General features: G+C 46.6%; 1 protein-coding gene across 5 annotated transcripts in view; it reads right to left on the minus strand.

Annotated features, from left to right (window-relative positions):
• Positions 1-13,250, minus strand: part of PAPLN (papilin, proteoglycan like sulfated glycoprotein) — a 48,980-nt gene that overhangs the window by 11,425 nt on the left and 24,305 nt on the right. For 3 of the 5 annotated variants that reach the window (XM_057366376.1, XM_057366356.1, XM_057366346.1), the window contains 13 exons: positions 12,848-12,971; positions 12,039-12,119; positions 10,864-11,036; positions 10,164-10,287; positions 9,020-9,146; positions 8,291-8,356; positions 6,056-6,263; positions 4,164-4,340; positions 2,711-2,867; positions 1,999-2,085; positions 1,197-1,491; positions 957-1,074; positions 182-311 (listed from right to left, as the gene is read on the minus strand). In XM_057366376.1, the coding sequence (XP_057222359.1) occupies positions 182-311; positions 957-1,074; positions 1,197-1,491; positions 1,999-2,085; positions 2,711-2,867; positions 4,164-4,340; positions 6,056-6,263; positions 8,291-8,356; positions 9,020-9,146; positions 10,164-10,287; positions 10,864-11,036; positions 12,039-12,119; positions 12,848-12,971 (1,867 nt within the window). The remainder of the gene's footprint in view (positions 1-181; positions 312-956; positions 1,075-1,196; positions 1,492-1,998; positions 2,086-2,710; positions 2,868-4,163; positions 4,341-6,055; positions 6,264-8,290; positions 8,357-9,019; positions 9,147-10,163; positions 10,288-10,863; positions 11,037-12,038; positions 12,120-12,847; positions 12,972-13,250) is intronic. The other 2 variants (XM_057366366.1, XM_057366386.1) reach the window with 2 other exon arrangements.

A 13,250-nucleotide genomic window follows, 5' to 3' on the forward strand; every position in this document is an offset into this window, starting at 1 on the left:
CCCTCTGGCTTCTTTTCTACACTCCCTCCAAGCTTCTGCTGCCCCAACCATCAGGCAGAAATTATTTCCAGAGAGATAATTTACTGCATTTTGCAGAGGGCAGAACCTCGACACAGGGAGCTTCTATATGCTATTGGACCATTTCTGTGTTTCTAAGCCAAGAATCCAAAGCATCACTTACGGTAGTTGGGCCTATTGAGACATCCTTCCCCTCGAGGACCTGCGGCTGAGGCGACATTGTCAAAGCAGCAGCCGTACACGGAGCCGCGGCACTCGCCCGAGGGATGCTGCTGGGACAAGGCTTGGCTTGCCTTCGAGACAGGAATGGAAAGCCAAGGGTTACCATCATACATGAGCACAGCAGCACATATGAGGCACCGTGTGCAAGTGTTGGCTGCACACAGCCAGCTGTTAGAGGCACCACTGTTTGTTTGCCTCCCAGAGGCTTTTGTGCTGGGAATGGGTGGGAAATTTGGCTGTCAGCCATGGAGCCGGGGTTTTACTTCTCTGCCAGTTCTTACTGCTGGCACCCCAAGCTATGGAAGGGATCACCTCCCTGCCTTGAATTAATCTGCAGAGTTGACAAAGAAAAACAATTTATAGAAGCCATGGTTTTCCCTTTTTTTCCCCTAGAAATTGGATAGCYATTTTCTGACCAACAGAAATTTGATTACTTGGGATTATTCAAAGAGCTCTACATAGGATGGCCTCCTGCTTCTCAGACATCTCCCCACCACCTGCTCTGTACCCTGCTTATAGAGGATTGCAGGTGGATGCTCCAGACTGAACAGGAGAAAGATGGGCCAAAGGGCTTGATGCTATGCCTGGAGTATTGGTTCTTCACCATTACTGGCAAAGATGAAGCCCAACAGAAATCCACAACGTGAGTCAGCAGGGTCAAATCTGAATCTTTGAATCTGATGAACTCCTAAAATGCAAAAAGCTTTTGTACTTACTGCTGGAGTGGTCGCAGTGGGATGATTTTGTCTCATTTGAAAGTCCCGGTTATATTGTGGGCATCCCATGTTGTTTGGACCCTGGGCAGATGATACTCCATCAGGACAGCACCCATACCTACAGACAGAAGGGCTCCAGTAATACCTGACCTACCCAGTTTACAGGCACGGGCTACAAGTTTCAGGAAGCCCCTGGGAAAGGCAATGCCTCCCTGCTCAGGCCCATCTAMTTCCAGCTACCTGTTTTGGTGGCAGGTGCTGAGAGGGCAACCTCTCCCCAAAGGGCCTGAGGCTGGAGTGTGCCCATCTGGACAGCAGCCATGTGGGCTCTGAAGGCAGTTCTGGGAGCCCTCTCCTGCAAGGGGGTCCTGGGAGAAGCTGAGCCGATGGGAGCGTGACTGGGGCTCCCAACGGACAGGAAACAAGTTGATGCCATGGTCCTTGGTGGATGGAATGTCGTGATTCCCTGAAGTACTATGGGTCATGGTGTTCCCAGGAAACATCCTTCCATCATCAGAATCTGGGGAGAGAACTCCTTAAAATATGCAGGTGAGCATCAAAATCTGGTCAGCTTTCCTCCTCTCTGCTCTCTTTCACCTGCCCACGGCTACCTGGCAGGCTTTTCTGCGTCACCTCTAGGGGTGTCTTATGGGTCACCCTTCCTGATCTGGCTGAGGACTTTGTTCCCTACCCTTTCTCCTGTCCCATGAGAAACCACCTGTCACATTGCTGTGGTCCCTTCGCATCATCCTTTCCTCTTCCTATGATCTGCTCTGGGCATCATTTCTTCCAGTCAGCACTTAAGTCATGCTGACAGAAGCTGGGATCCATATTCTGTACAGAGTTTTCTGCATAGATAGATTCAAATACTGCTCACTGCTGGTGTAAAAGAATCTACATTTGTCCCTGGCTCCTTGAATTTCTAGAAGGCCATGGGAAAAAAAGAGAGAAATTAAGAAAAGGATGATCCCCCTCCCCCTACTCACACTCTACTCCAAGTACCCCATCATCAAACCCCTAAATCCATAAAATTCTTCCCAACCTGGAGCAGGGCTGTTAGGGTTGTAACGTGTCAGCGAGGACTGACGAGTGACATCGTATCCCATAGTGTCCTGCATACTGGGGACCTCTGCAAAGAGAGACATACACAAAATGACTCCAGTTAGTCCAACCCTGTGCTCTAATAATTGCAAATACATCCAAGAGTCAGCAGGAGATGAAAGCTGATTAAAATGTTCCTCTTGTGGAATAACTGCTGAGCAGCAACTGGATTYGATTGGATTGTCAGGACAAGTGACCTACAACAGGCAGGCAGAAAAAAGTCAGATTGCAGCTCTCATGTGAAAAAGCCATAGACAAGAAGCAAAATGTTCTGAAGAGCTGTGACTCCTTCATAGCTGGCCCACAGAGGGATGAGAGTTGCCTACAGTTTTTAGCTACAGAGCCTGCCCAAGTTACCACCTTCTGGACTAGGAGTCCTGGGATCAATCTGCAGCACACACTGGATGAGCCATCATGGAACACTGGATTCAGAATGATTCCATCACTGCAATGTTGTTCCCCAGCCTGTTGCACACATTTCAAACAGCACAGGTACTGGGACTTGGACAATTCTTTGTGCACATAACCACAGCAAACTCACAGGATGGAGACAGGCAGGCAAGAAGCTGAGAACATAAGCTGGTGCAGAGCTGGGAACTTCTATTCCTAAACAAAAGCAAGGGAAACCTGGGTGTGCAGCAATAACCACTCACGCTGTGGCAGGTAGCAGGGCTGTGTGTTGCAGCTACCCAGGGTGGCTGGTTTCTGTGGCTGGATGGCTTTGCATGTCTCAGGACTGTAGAATTTGGAGTCGCCGTCAGCACAGATGACCTGGCGTGTCCGGATGCCTGAATCGCAGCTCTTGGAACACTTGGGCACAGAGACAAGRCAGTGAGCAGGGAGCAGAGGCTGAATGTAGAAACCCCACAGATCRGAAGTGGGGAACAGCTGCATGATTAGCTGCAGGCTGAGCTTAGCTTCCTCCACCAAGACAAAGCAAACAATATTTCAGCTGGAATCAGCTGAACAATTAGAAAACCATACTTTAAACCWTTTTATCAAATGTTACACCCAGCCCGTAAGCATTAGGCTCTATGCCACACTCAGCCTGTAACATACAGATGAGCTGCTGTTACGCACGGCAGTATGTCATGGAGCTGGATAGAATAATTTCAGCCTGAAGGCCTAAAGACACCTCGATTCTCTGGGGATCCACCAGCTGTGAGTGRATCAGTTTGCACTCAAGAACAACTATTTACAACCGGAAAACAAACCAGTGGCTTTCTTGTAAGTAGCTAACTCGAGTTTTTCTCCACTGGAAGCTGTGGATAAGAGAGAGCAATGAGCAGTGGCTCAGAAGAGGGGGTAGCATGAGGTATCTGTGTAACCCACCTGGCTCATGGCAAGCTCTCTAAACATTGGGAGAGTATTTCTCTCTAATTCAGGGAGGCAGACAGGAGCCCTTCCGATATCAGGAAGCCAGGAGAAASATCAGATTAATACATTAAATCTCTTTAGCTATAACTAAAATTTGGTCCACATCTTACGAAGAGCCATGTATAACATGTTTTAGCTCAGAAGAAGCTGGTCTGGCTAACACAGAAGTGAAAAAGTGTGTTTGGAAGTCACCTGATGCACTGAATCTACTAGTATCTCTACCCCCTGACACTCTTCCCAGTTTTACACAGTCTGGCTTCCGTCACAAAGACAAGATTAATCCATCTGAAGCACAGTTTATCTGAGCAAGTACAAAAATGTACTTTAAATCATATCACAAAGTGCAATGACCAGTCCTGAAGCCTAGAGCTCTAAGCCATACTTGGCCAGAGAGCTCTTCTGCTGATCACAGTGATGGAGCAAAGAACTGGGAATAAGCAGCAAGAGTGAATTGTTTCAGCTTATTGGCTGCATTTTGCCACTGTCACTGAAATGATAATCCCCCCTCAGAAGGATTTCTTTTTGTAGCAGCTACATACAAAGCAGGCATCAGATTAACTGGAGCATTACTAGTGCCAGTTACAACAGGACTGTGAGCCAAGGGGCTGGTAATGAAACAGTACTGCTCCCAGCCTCAGCCAATGTGCAGACTGCACGGATCAAAGCTTGTTTGTGAGGAGCACAGCAATACAATCAGTAATTTCCGAGCCATGACAGTGTGCTGCTCACCAGACCCCAGTCTCCAATGTGCCAGCTGATTTCCTGGATGCAGTTCTCCTTAAGGCAGGGCTGGGTGGCCAATGGCTTTGGCTCCATCAGACAAGCGAAGTCCTGAGCCTGAGAGCCCTGCTGCGTCCTGCAGGTGACAGTCCGGGTCTGAACTCCTTCCCCACAGCTGGCTGAGCACTGMAGAAAGGGTCCAATAATTACAAAGAAGCACCTGGTTTCCTCTTGCAGCTCCAGGCTGAGCTCCCTCTCTTTAAAGCAGAGCACCATTTTGAGGCTGCCTGAAACAACCCACCATCATTAAAATAATTTTCTGGGGTGGGAGTTAGCAAGAGTAGCTGTTTGCGCTGTAGAGGAGACAATAAGGCATGGGAGCATGGAATAGGTTCTGGGAGATCTGGAGCTCACGGGATGATTTTGGCCAAGTCATATAATTACTCTTGATCTCTCCCCAAAGGAGATGTGGAGGATGAATTTGGAAAAATATCAACACTGCAGAATACACTGAGAAAAATAAATGGCAGAAAATATCTAGAAATTAATGTTGTTTCCATCTGATTAAAATTAATACAAGGTAAAGAATTCTAGGGAAGGTAAAAGGTTAGGTTCTTATATTGCTCATGTCTTTTGCCTGAAGACCTTGTGCTCTAATTTACAGTGTGCACACTGGAGCTGTGACAACTTCTATACTAGTAGCTAGTTTGCGACATTTTCAACGCCCTCTTAGGTTCACAGCAGTGTTTCCTGGAATCCAACCTACTTCWACATGAATTACCAAGGTGTCTTACAGACAGCATTAACTTGGGAACAGTGTGAATTACTTCAGATGAGCTTCCCAGCTCAGTTTCAGCCATTCACTTACCAGAGTAACCTTTTAAATCTGAGAGTACATGAAACATGCTTGCTTCCAGAATGAATCACTCAGGAATCACTTTGTAAGAACATGACCCCTGGTGCCTTCCCCAAACAGCACTCCTAGTCCACAACCCTGAAGTCACACCTTGCATCTCACAAGGTGGAGGGAAAGGGGGTAATGGAAGGACTTTGCAGTCTAGGTTATCATGCCTCAATGTTACATTTTGTGCTGTTGCATAACTCAGTGTCTAAGCACAACCACAAGATTGTAAGTCAASTCTTGCGAGCATGCATGTACTTCTACAAGAAGAAAATTCACTTGTGCTTTAGGGACTGAGCAGACATTTCCTTTACTTTCTAAGTCCTTGGAATGTAAGATGCCTTCTAAAGATGTGGATGCACCCAGCACACACAGAGCTGTTTTCACTCCTGCAGATAAAAATGCACACAATCATCAAAAATGCACCATGTAGCTGTGTTTGGAGAAGCCTTGTGCAGACACACAGTAAACAGGTCACCAGTGTTTTGAGAGTATCTTGCTGTTGTGATGATGGTACTGCTGACCTGGGCTGGTGATGCCAAGGCAGCAAAATGCATGGAAATAACCAGCACAGGCAGAAACCATGAGCTCCTGTTTCACAGAGTGTGTTACTGTACATCCTCAGTTGATGGACAGCAGCTCCCCTGCCCACCCTCCTCCACCTTCACCAGGCCCAGCTCAGAAACCAAGCCAGTGCCAGCTGTGGGGTGTCTAATAAAAACACAGCAGTGGGGAATAGATTAAYAGAGCAGAGAAAGGTGGGACATGCAACGAGAAGAGCAGAGGTGCAGAGACATGCACAGTTTTGAGGAACAGGGATGTGCTCATAGGAGGACATTGGAAGGCTACAGGGAAAAGTTCTACACCTCTGCACACCACCTATCCAGGGACTCATGCTTTTTGTAGTCTCAGAAAAGGAGCCTGGCTCTTTATCCCCGAGCTTTGGCAGATCCTCATCCTGTGGGCGCCAAGAGRCTGTTACCTGCTCAGGGGCACTGACCTCGGACCAGGGCCCTGTGCTCCAGGTGGCACATTGCCTGACATTGCAGGGCTGGCTGCGGCGTGGCTGCTGGGCGAAGACCATGCATTCAGCGTCATCCACCACCCCCTGCGAGCTCTGGCCGTCAAACGCCACGCAGTACACGGAGCGCGTCTGGGTGCCCCCGCCACAGGTAGCTGAGCAGGACCCCCACTCTCCTGTTTTCCACCTGCAGGTCACAGAATCAAGCAAAAAAAAAAAAAAGTAAGCCTACCAAACCGCCTGGAGGCACAGAGGAGTCAGTGCCACATGCCTGTAGAAATCAAACAGGGAGGACGTCCCTTTGCAGAATAGAATCAGAGTTGAGTTCCCATTTGACCAAGTGCACCCAGCTTTAATTGGCAATGCAGTGCATGAGTCCCACTCCAGAGATATATCTCCAGCTGCAAAACACTTGTTTCTCTGGAAATGCAGAGCTTTCYCAGAGGGGAAAGATCTCTCTCCATGGCTTTTGGTCTCCTGATGTCTGCAAAAATGTCATGCCTAGAATAGAATATCAAAGAAAAAGAAAGGAAAAAAACAAAGAAAAYAATCCAGATCAGCTAAAAGAAAAGCTACCACAACAGCCTAACCCACACATTATACTCCAGACATTATCAGAAACAGTAAAACAAAGCCAAGTCCTCACTCTGCCTGCAAACCATGCCAGACACTCTCAGAAGKGCTTAACTTTTCACTGTCAGACAGTAGAAAGCTGGTTTATTCCTCCCATCAGTCAAACTCTCTAATCACAGCACACATACAAAAAGCCCACAAAAATGTAAACAGATTTTGTCCTCTATTTGGTTGCTGAAGCTGCTGCAGAAATGATAGACCCTTGCTAACACAAGGAATGCCCACAAAACAATCTGTTTGGATGCTAAAATCTCTCCTCATGGCCACTCCAGCTTCTCAGAGCTAGCCAGGTAGCTGGAAGCACAGCTTGCATACCCTGGCTTCAGGGACAATATAATGTTTCATCCCCAACTCCAGTGTGCTGTGCAGCCAAAAGGCACTGGTTGTGGAGGGGGAGCCATCATGGTGCTCTGCTTGCCAGTTGCTGTGTCCCCTTGCAGCCAGGTAAGGCCCAGCCAGGGAGTGAAAGCAGTTCATCTTTCTCCCCCAAGCATTCCAGCTGCTTCCCTAGTCTGGCCCTTGCCATCCCTAAACCAAGTTTCAGCCAGCCAATGCACATTCACATCCTAACAGGAATTCCATGGTAAACTCTGCCAAGGTCAGCCCCTAAACACACCCTTCTTTATTGCTAAAGATGCAAATATCAGCCCCAAAGTAAATGGCCTTCCCTACAAAATGTTTCCTTTGGAAAGGGAACAAATACATACAGCAGAAGCCATTTACAATGGTGCGCTTGCAGGGCTTATAACAAATTAACTGATCAAGTATTTTCAAAAGCTCCAATGGGAATAACTCTCCCAAACCACTGTATTCTGCCTCCTAAAAAGCAAATGTACAGTCTTGRAAAGGCTGAATCAACCAGATGGGATAACCTACAGCTTCCTTCCATTACGAGTCACGACCTCTCTGACACTTGTTTCATTTCCTTTGTAAAATAAGGTCAACCATAAGGCTGGGACCCTCATCAGAGGGCAAAAATTGCAAGTCCTAAGTTATTAGMAGCTTGCTGGGGGACAACTGTTTTGCTTTTGATGCTTTTAACTTCTCATACCTCAGTGTACATTATTGTATCTGTCACATCCTTGTACTCATCACACCTTACAGGCTCTTTTCTGYCTGCTATAGGGCCCATGCCAAAGAAGGAGCTTTTAAGAAACACTAAGGCTTTGGCTGTGGCATGCTGGCCAGTGTTACAACTGCCCAATTGATCATGCTCTCATTTCACTTATGCTCTTTATCTTGAAACGTAAATTTATATTTTACAAAAATCTTTCAGAACTTCTTTACTCTGATTCCAGAGAAAAAACAAGAATAAGCAGCCAGAAGCTATGAAGAAATTGTCCCTTTTTCAGTCCTTTAAGAACTGAGTTACCAGAGGCACATGCAGCCACCTAAGCAAAGCTGCCAGCCAGCACCCTCCACCGTAATTTTCTCTGGCAAGAATCAAAAGCAAAGCAACACCCACTGCTACCACCAGTGCCAAAGAGGAAAGGTCCCACAGACTTCAGTGGTCAACTAGGTGCAGAGCACAAGAGAGCAGCTGCCTTCCAGTGTTTTCTGTAACTTCCTTCTCYTTGTTACCTCTTCATCTGAGAGCTCCGTGCACCACTGTGACTCCAGGCTTGTGGCAGGTAGATGTAAGAAGTCCTTTATATACAGAAGAAAGGTTTTAAAGAACTTAAAACAAATAGCTACCAGCTAACTTGTGTTCAGACATACTCCCAGATTGCCCTCTCACGCACACCAGCACTCTCAGAGGCCTCTACTSATACACAGCTCAGGCTCATGTTACAGCTCTGGATGCCCATTAAGAGCCATGCAAAGCCAACTGTAAGGGACAAGGTGGAAATGGCTGGGTGAAGAGCTTTGAAAATGCTGGAGAAGGAAGAGACTCCAGGATTCATCCATGAGACAGAACACTGGGAATGCAGAAATTACATAAAATCACACCAGCTCAGACCACCTACTCTGTCTTTGTAGGGTCCAGCTCAAGAGAAGAAAAACCAGAGAATCTGTTTCATATCTCCTACATGGGGTAGATGACTGTCTTCCACAATCCTATTTTGGAAGGCAAATTTAATTGATGTATAAAATGAACAGAGGATGTATTAAGCCCTTTCCTTGTGCACACGGAAATGCTCATCACTGTCTTATCATCCCCATCTTTTGTCTTCCTCTTTCTCTAAGAAGTGAAACACTTCCTCGAAGAGAACCATGCTGGAGGGCAGAAGTGAGAGGGCCACTCTTTTTCACRGCTCCAAAAGCCCCAAAGGAAGAAATCAGAGTCCAGAAGAAGGACAGAAATCATACCGTTTTGTCTGGGGACAAGGCTGATGGCCACACGTCCGGTTATTGTCTGGTTGTGGTTTATTCCTGCACATATAGTCTGGATAAATTTCATTGTCTATAGTACAAAACACCAAGCGGGATTGGAAACCTGGAGGACAAGYAAGAGAATATCTGATCAACACATGCTACCCAGGACTAGGTCTGCAATGCACTGGGGTTGGCAAGACAAGTTTCTAAAGTCGCACAGAATCCACACCTGTCCAAGCCATTCTGGAAAAAAGACAGTTGCAGTTCTCTGTCTCTCACTATGTGGACAAATTATGTCTTCCCACAGTATAAGTCTACCGAAGTGCAAGGGAGACAGTATTGTTCTGTGTAGCTGAAGGAAATATTCCTGTTATATTATGGATTGAGACTCACAAGGGAAGTTCCATACCTGTGAGTTGCTCATGAAGGAGCCCTGCAAGATGTGTGCAGTGTATGGCAGAACAGGGACGGTCTCCTGTTAAACTTCAAAGGTCAGTCTTGTGAAGACTGGATTTGGGAGTAAAACTTGCAACTCTTCATGCTTCCTACAGGGTATGAGTGCCCAGCCAAACCTATAATATGGCAAAAGCTACCAAAATGGCCATAAGCACAGAAGCCCAGAAGAGGCTGGGCTTTCAAGCTTAAAATCCATAATGTTGCTCATGAAGGGATCTGTAAACCGAACATGGTGGGATACCCCAGAAGACCTGACAGTCCCCTCGGAGAGAGGAAAAATTCCAGGCTCTGGCAAAGGAGAATTACGCGATTCACTAATGTAGACCAGGTCTCTTTGGAGAGGACCTCTCAAATGGTTGWAAAGACTATGAAAACCTGAAGCGAAACATAACAAAGGCTATCTATGAAGTTTCTTAAAAGGTCCTAGTAGTAGGTCTGAGGACTAGGGAATGGAAAAGAAGAACAAGGTATGGGGCACAATCCTGTTGYGATTCCATGCATGACTCACCCTTGACAAAACCTTAGCAGCACCCTGCAGGTACCTGTGCTGCCTTCCAGCAGGAGACTGCTGGGAAGCAGCTGCAGAGGGCAGCACTGTGTGACGCTGGAGCTGTCACACTGCCTGCAGGGTGTGGATATAAACCCCACACCAGCCACCATAGATCAGGTCCTCTCCTCTTACCTCCTCCACATTCGGAGCTGCACTCACTCCACGAACTGTAGCTCCAGCTGTAACCCGAGGCCTGTCCTTGCAGGGGCAGGTAATACTCATACTGTATGCCCRTGTTTAGCTCCTGGCTGATAAGCTGTGAAAGCATGGGTGGATRTCAGGAAWATTACAGTTTTCATCTTCACAGCATTTYCCCACCATGTCTGAGGGTTTGAGCTGACTTGCACCCTCTGCCATTGAAGAAGCACTAATTCCCTGCACTGTATTTTCTCCTTCCCTTCAAACAAATTCTGGAGAGCATTACTTTTCAGAGAAGGGTACATTCATCCYTCTCGGCTTTAGAAGATCCAGCTGCTCCTGTAACAGCAAGAACCTTTCCTGCCCTACAGCACAGTACAACAAACAGTGTCCTGGAGCCTGTCCCTGCCCCATTTGGTGCTGACTCTTGCCTCCCTCAAAGTCAGAGCCCAAAGGAATAASCAGGAAATCAACACTGAGCCTTGCACTGCTCGTTTCTGGGCAACAGAACTAGACCAGCAACAAGTGCTACTTCTGCAAGAAGACTGCCTTGGTCTAGCTTGCAGGCCCACAGCCTTGTAAGATTCCTGGGGGCCTCATCATGTCTCCAGTTTTCCCCATGTGGTATTAACCACACACTTCCACCACGCAAAGCAAAGGTCAAATATCAGCAGGGGCAGGCACAGCCGCTCACCTCGATGATGAGGGGTTCTGTGGTGGGACCCCGAGCATGGAGGAGCTCTGGGGCCACATCACCCTCCGAGCCACGGTCATAGTGCAGCACTGTGCTGGCCACCTGCAGYGCCCGGCTGAAGTCGATCGTCCAATGCCCATTCAGATAATACTCCCCTTGCACATTCTTGACAGCTGGACAAACACACATGCCAGACAGAAAGGATCAGAAGAACTCCACAGGATTGCTCCTGTTTCCATTCAATATTGTGTCACAAGAAAATGAGGGTGACCATCATCTTTCCAACAATATTGCCCTTCCTGYATGGTTTTTTAGCATTCCACAGTGCTTTTTTAGCATTCCATRTTCAGACAGTGGTTCTTGCCAGCTTTGCTGCAGATGAAGCACTTTTTTGCTGCATAGTCAAATGCCTCCAGCATATTCCTGCCCTGCCTCTGCATTCCTCACTGTTAGTTGCTGGGGCACAGCTGATGTCAGCCTTTGTCTTRCTTGCCATTAAGATGTGGGATTCACACTCCACTACCTTTACACCACTATCTGGTGCATCAGATACTCTATTTGGAAAGGTGGTACATCCAGTTTTCTACACAGGACAACAAYACAAGATTGATTTGTCCAAAGCACTGAGTGATGGAAGATTCAGAAAGCAGAGAKTATTTGCTTTCGCTGCTGGAATTTCCTCAGCCCTGCCCAGAAAGCTAAGTGAGGACTTTTCTCCCTCCTTTTCACCTCTGAAGAATGACCAGAGGTGGAGGCTATACAAATATCCAAAACAAATCTATGGGGAAAAGAAGCCCACCCCCAAACTTCTGGATGGCAGAAGTAGGTAGGGTTTGCATTCAYCAAACCAAAAGAACTCATAGACAAATTTTAGTACATCAACGAGACTCCTCATAAGTCAAAAGCAGAAAGTCTCAATGTGGTTTGGGTATTTTTATTCCACCCCCCTCCTCCAGCAGCATGATCTCCACAGGAGAGAAAATGAGGTAAATGTGAAGCCCAGAGTTGTGCCTCACTCACAATTCAAGGATACTCAGTCAGATCCTGATTCAGTTTTTCACTCTGCCATATCAAGMCCTAAAGGTAAACGTTCCAAAACCCATACCTGAAAACTAGATTTTAGCATAATGACTAAAATCCAAGTGACTGACACACAGATTCTGTTATTGTCTTACCTAGGAAGTTCCTGCTGGGCTTAACCTCCTTAATTTGAATGCTTGTGGCTCCCACAGGGATAATAAAGATTTGATTGTAACCTGAAATAAAAGGGGATTGTTCAATATCCGATTGTGGATGCCACACAGCCACTCTTCTGTGGAATGATGCTCATGGTTTCATTGGTGTCTGAACAACTAGATGAGCTTTCTGATGGTGACATAAATAATTTCCATTGTCTGCATGATGAAAATTCTCACCCTACATTATCCATCTGTGTGTAAAAAATTCCAACTACACCTAGAGAAGGCCAYTTTCTACATTTTGAAATCTTTGGAATTTCAGCAAGAATCATATTGGAGTTCAACAYAGAGAGATGTGACCCCAAGTGTAGTTGGGGTCACAACTACAAAATGTCATCTTGACATTTTTCAAAATTGGCCAAATGCAGAAGATGCAGTCCCATTTCTAGCCCTGCAGGAGTCCTGATGGGACAATCAAGGCACTGGACAGCCTCACAGAGGCAGTGCATGATTACTTTATTATGGTTTATTTATAGCACCTGCTGGAGAGAGAGCAGGGAAGACATCAGCATCATGGCAASTACTTCAGTGTGGACACAGATTAAGGAAGTGATTTCCAGGATAAGGCCAACACACCATAGATATTTTCTGATGCTAAGGCCACACACCGTAGATATTTCAAGTAAACATCCAARCACACCTATAACAATCATGTGAGTAGGTGTCCCCACCAGCCCTTGTGGCAGTTGATTCTTGATTTAATTCTCYCCTTCTCACCTGCCCAAACTACCTAGGATCATCTGTACCTTTGGGGAGGCTGGCCACATCAAAAGTGCCCTTCACACCATAGCAGGTGCTGCCATCTCCTCCACACTGTAGGCACTTGTCCTCYTTCTTGGCAGATTCCAGCATATTATCACAGCCAACAGCCTGTCAGAGCACAGGAGCATTAATAGGAATAAACTGTAATGACAGAGGGGAAAAAAAAAAGGCCGAATACTGGACAGATCTAATGAGAAAGCCTGAATCTAGGAAACCTGGAAAGTCAGGATAGTGCAGAGGAGTTGACAGAGAAAGGACAAAGCTGATACCTACTATTGCACATCCAGAGCCAGATAAATGCTGTCCACATTCTACTCAGCACCTTGAAACTGAACAAGTCACCTTTTCTGCTGCTATTATGAAAGGTCAAGCAGAAGAAAAGGAGAC

This window comes from Malurus melanocephalus, unplaced genomic scaffold (genome assembly GCF_030028575.1).
Source record: "Malurus melanocephalus ecotype Western Australia unplaced genomic scaffold, MMel_1.1 scaffold_2, whole genome shotgun sequence".
NCBI lineage: Eukaryota > Metazoa > Chordata > Aves > Passeriformes > Maluridae > Malurus > Malurus melanocephalus.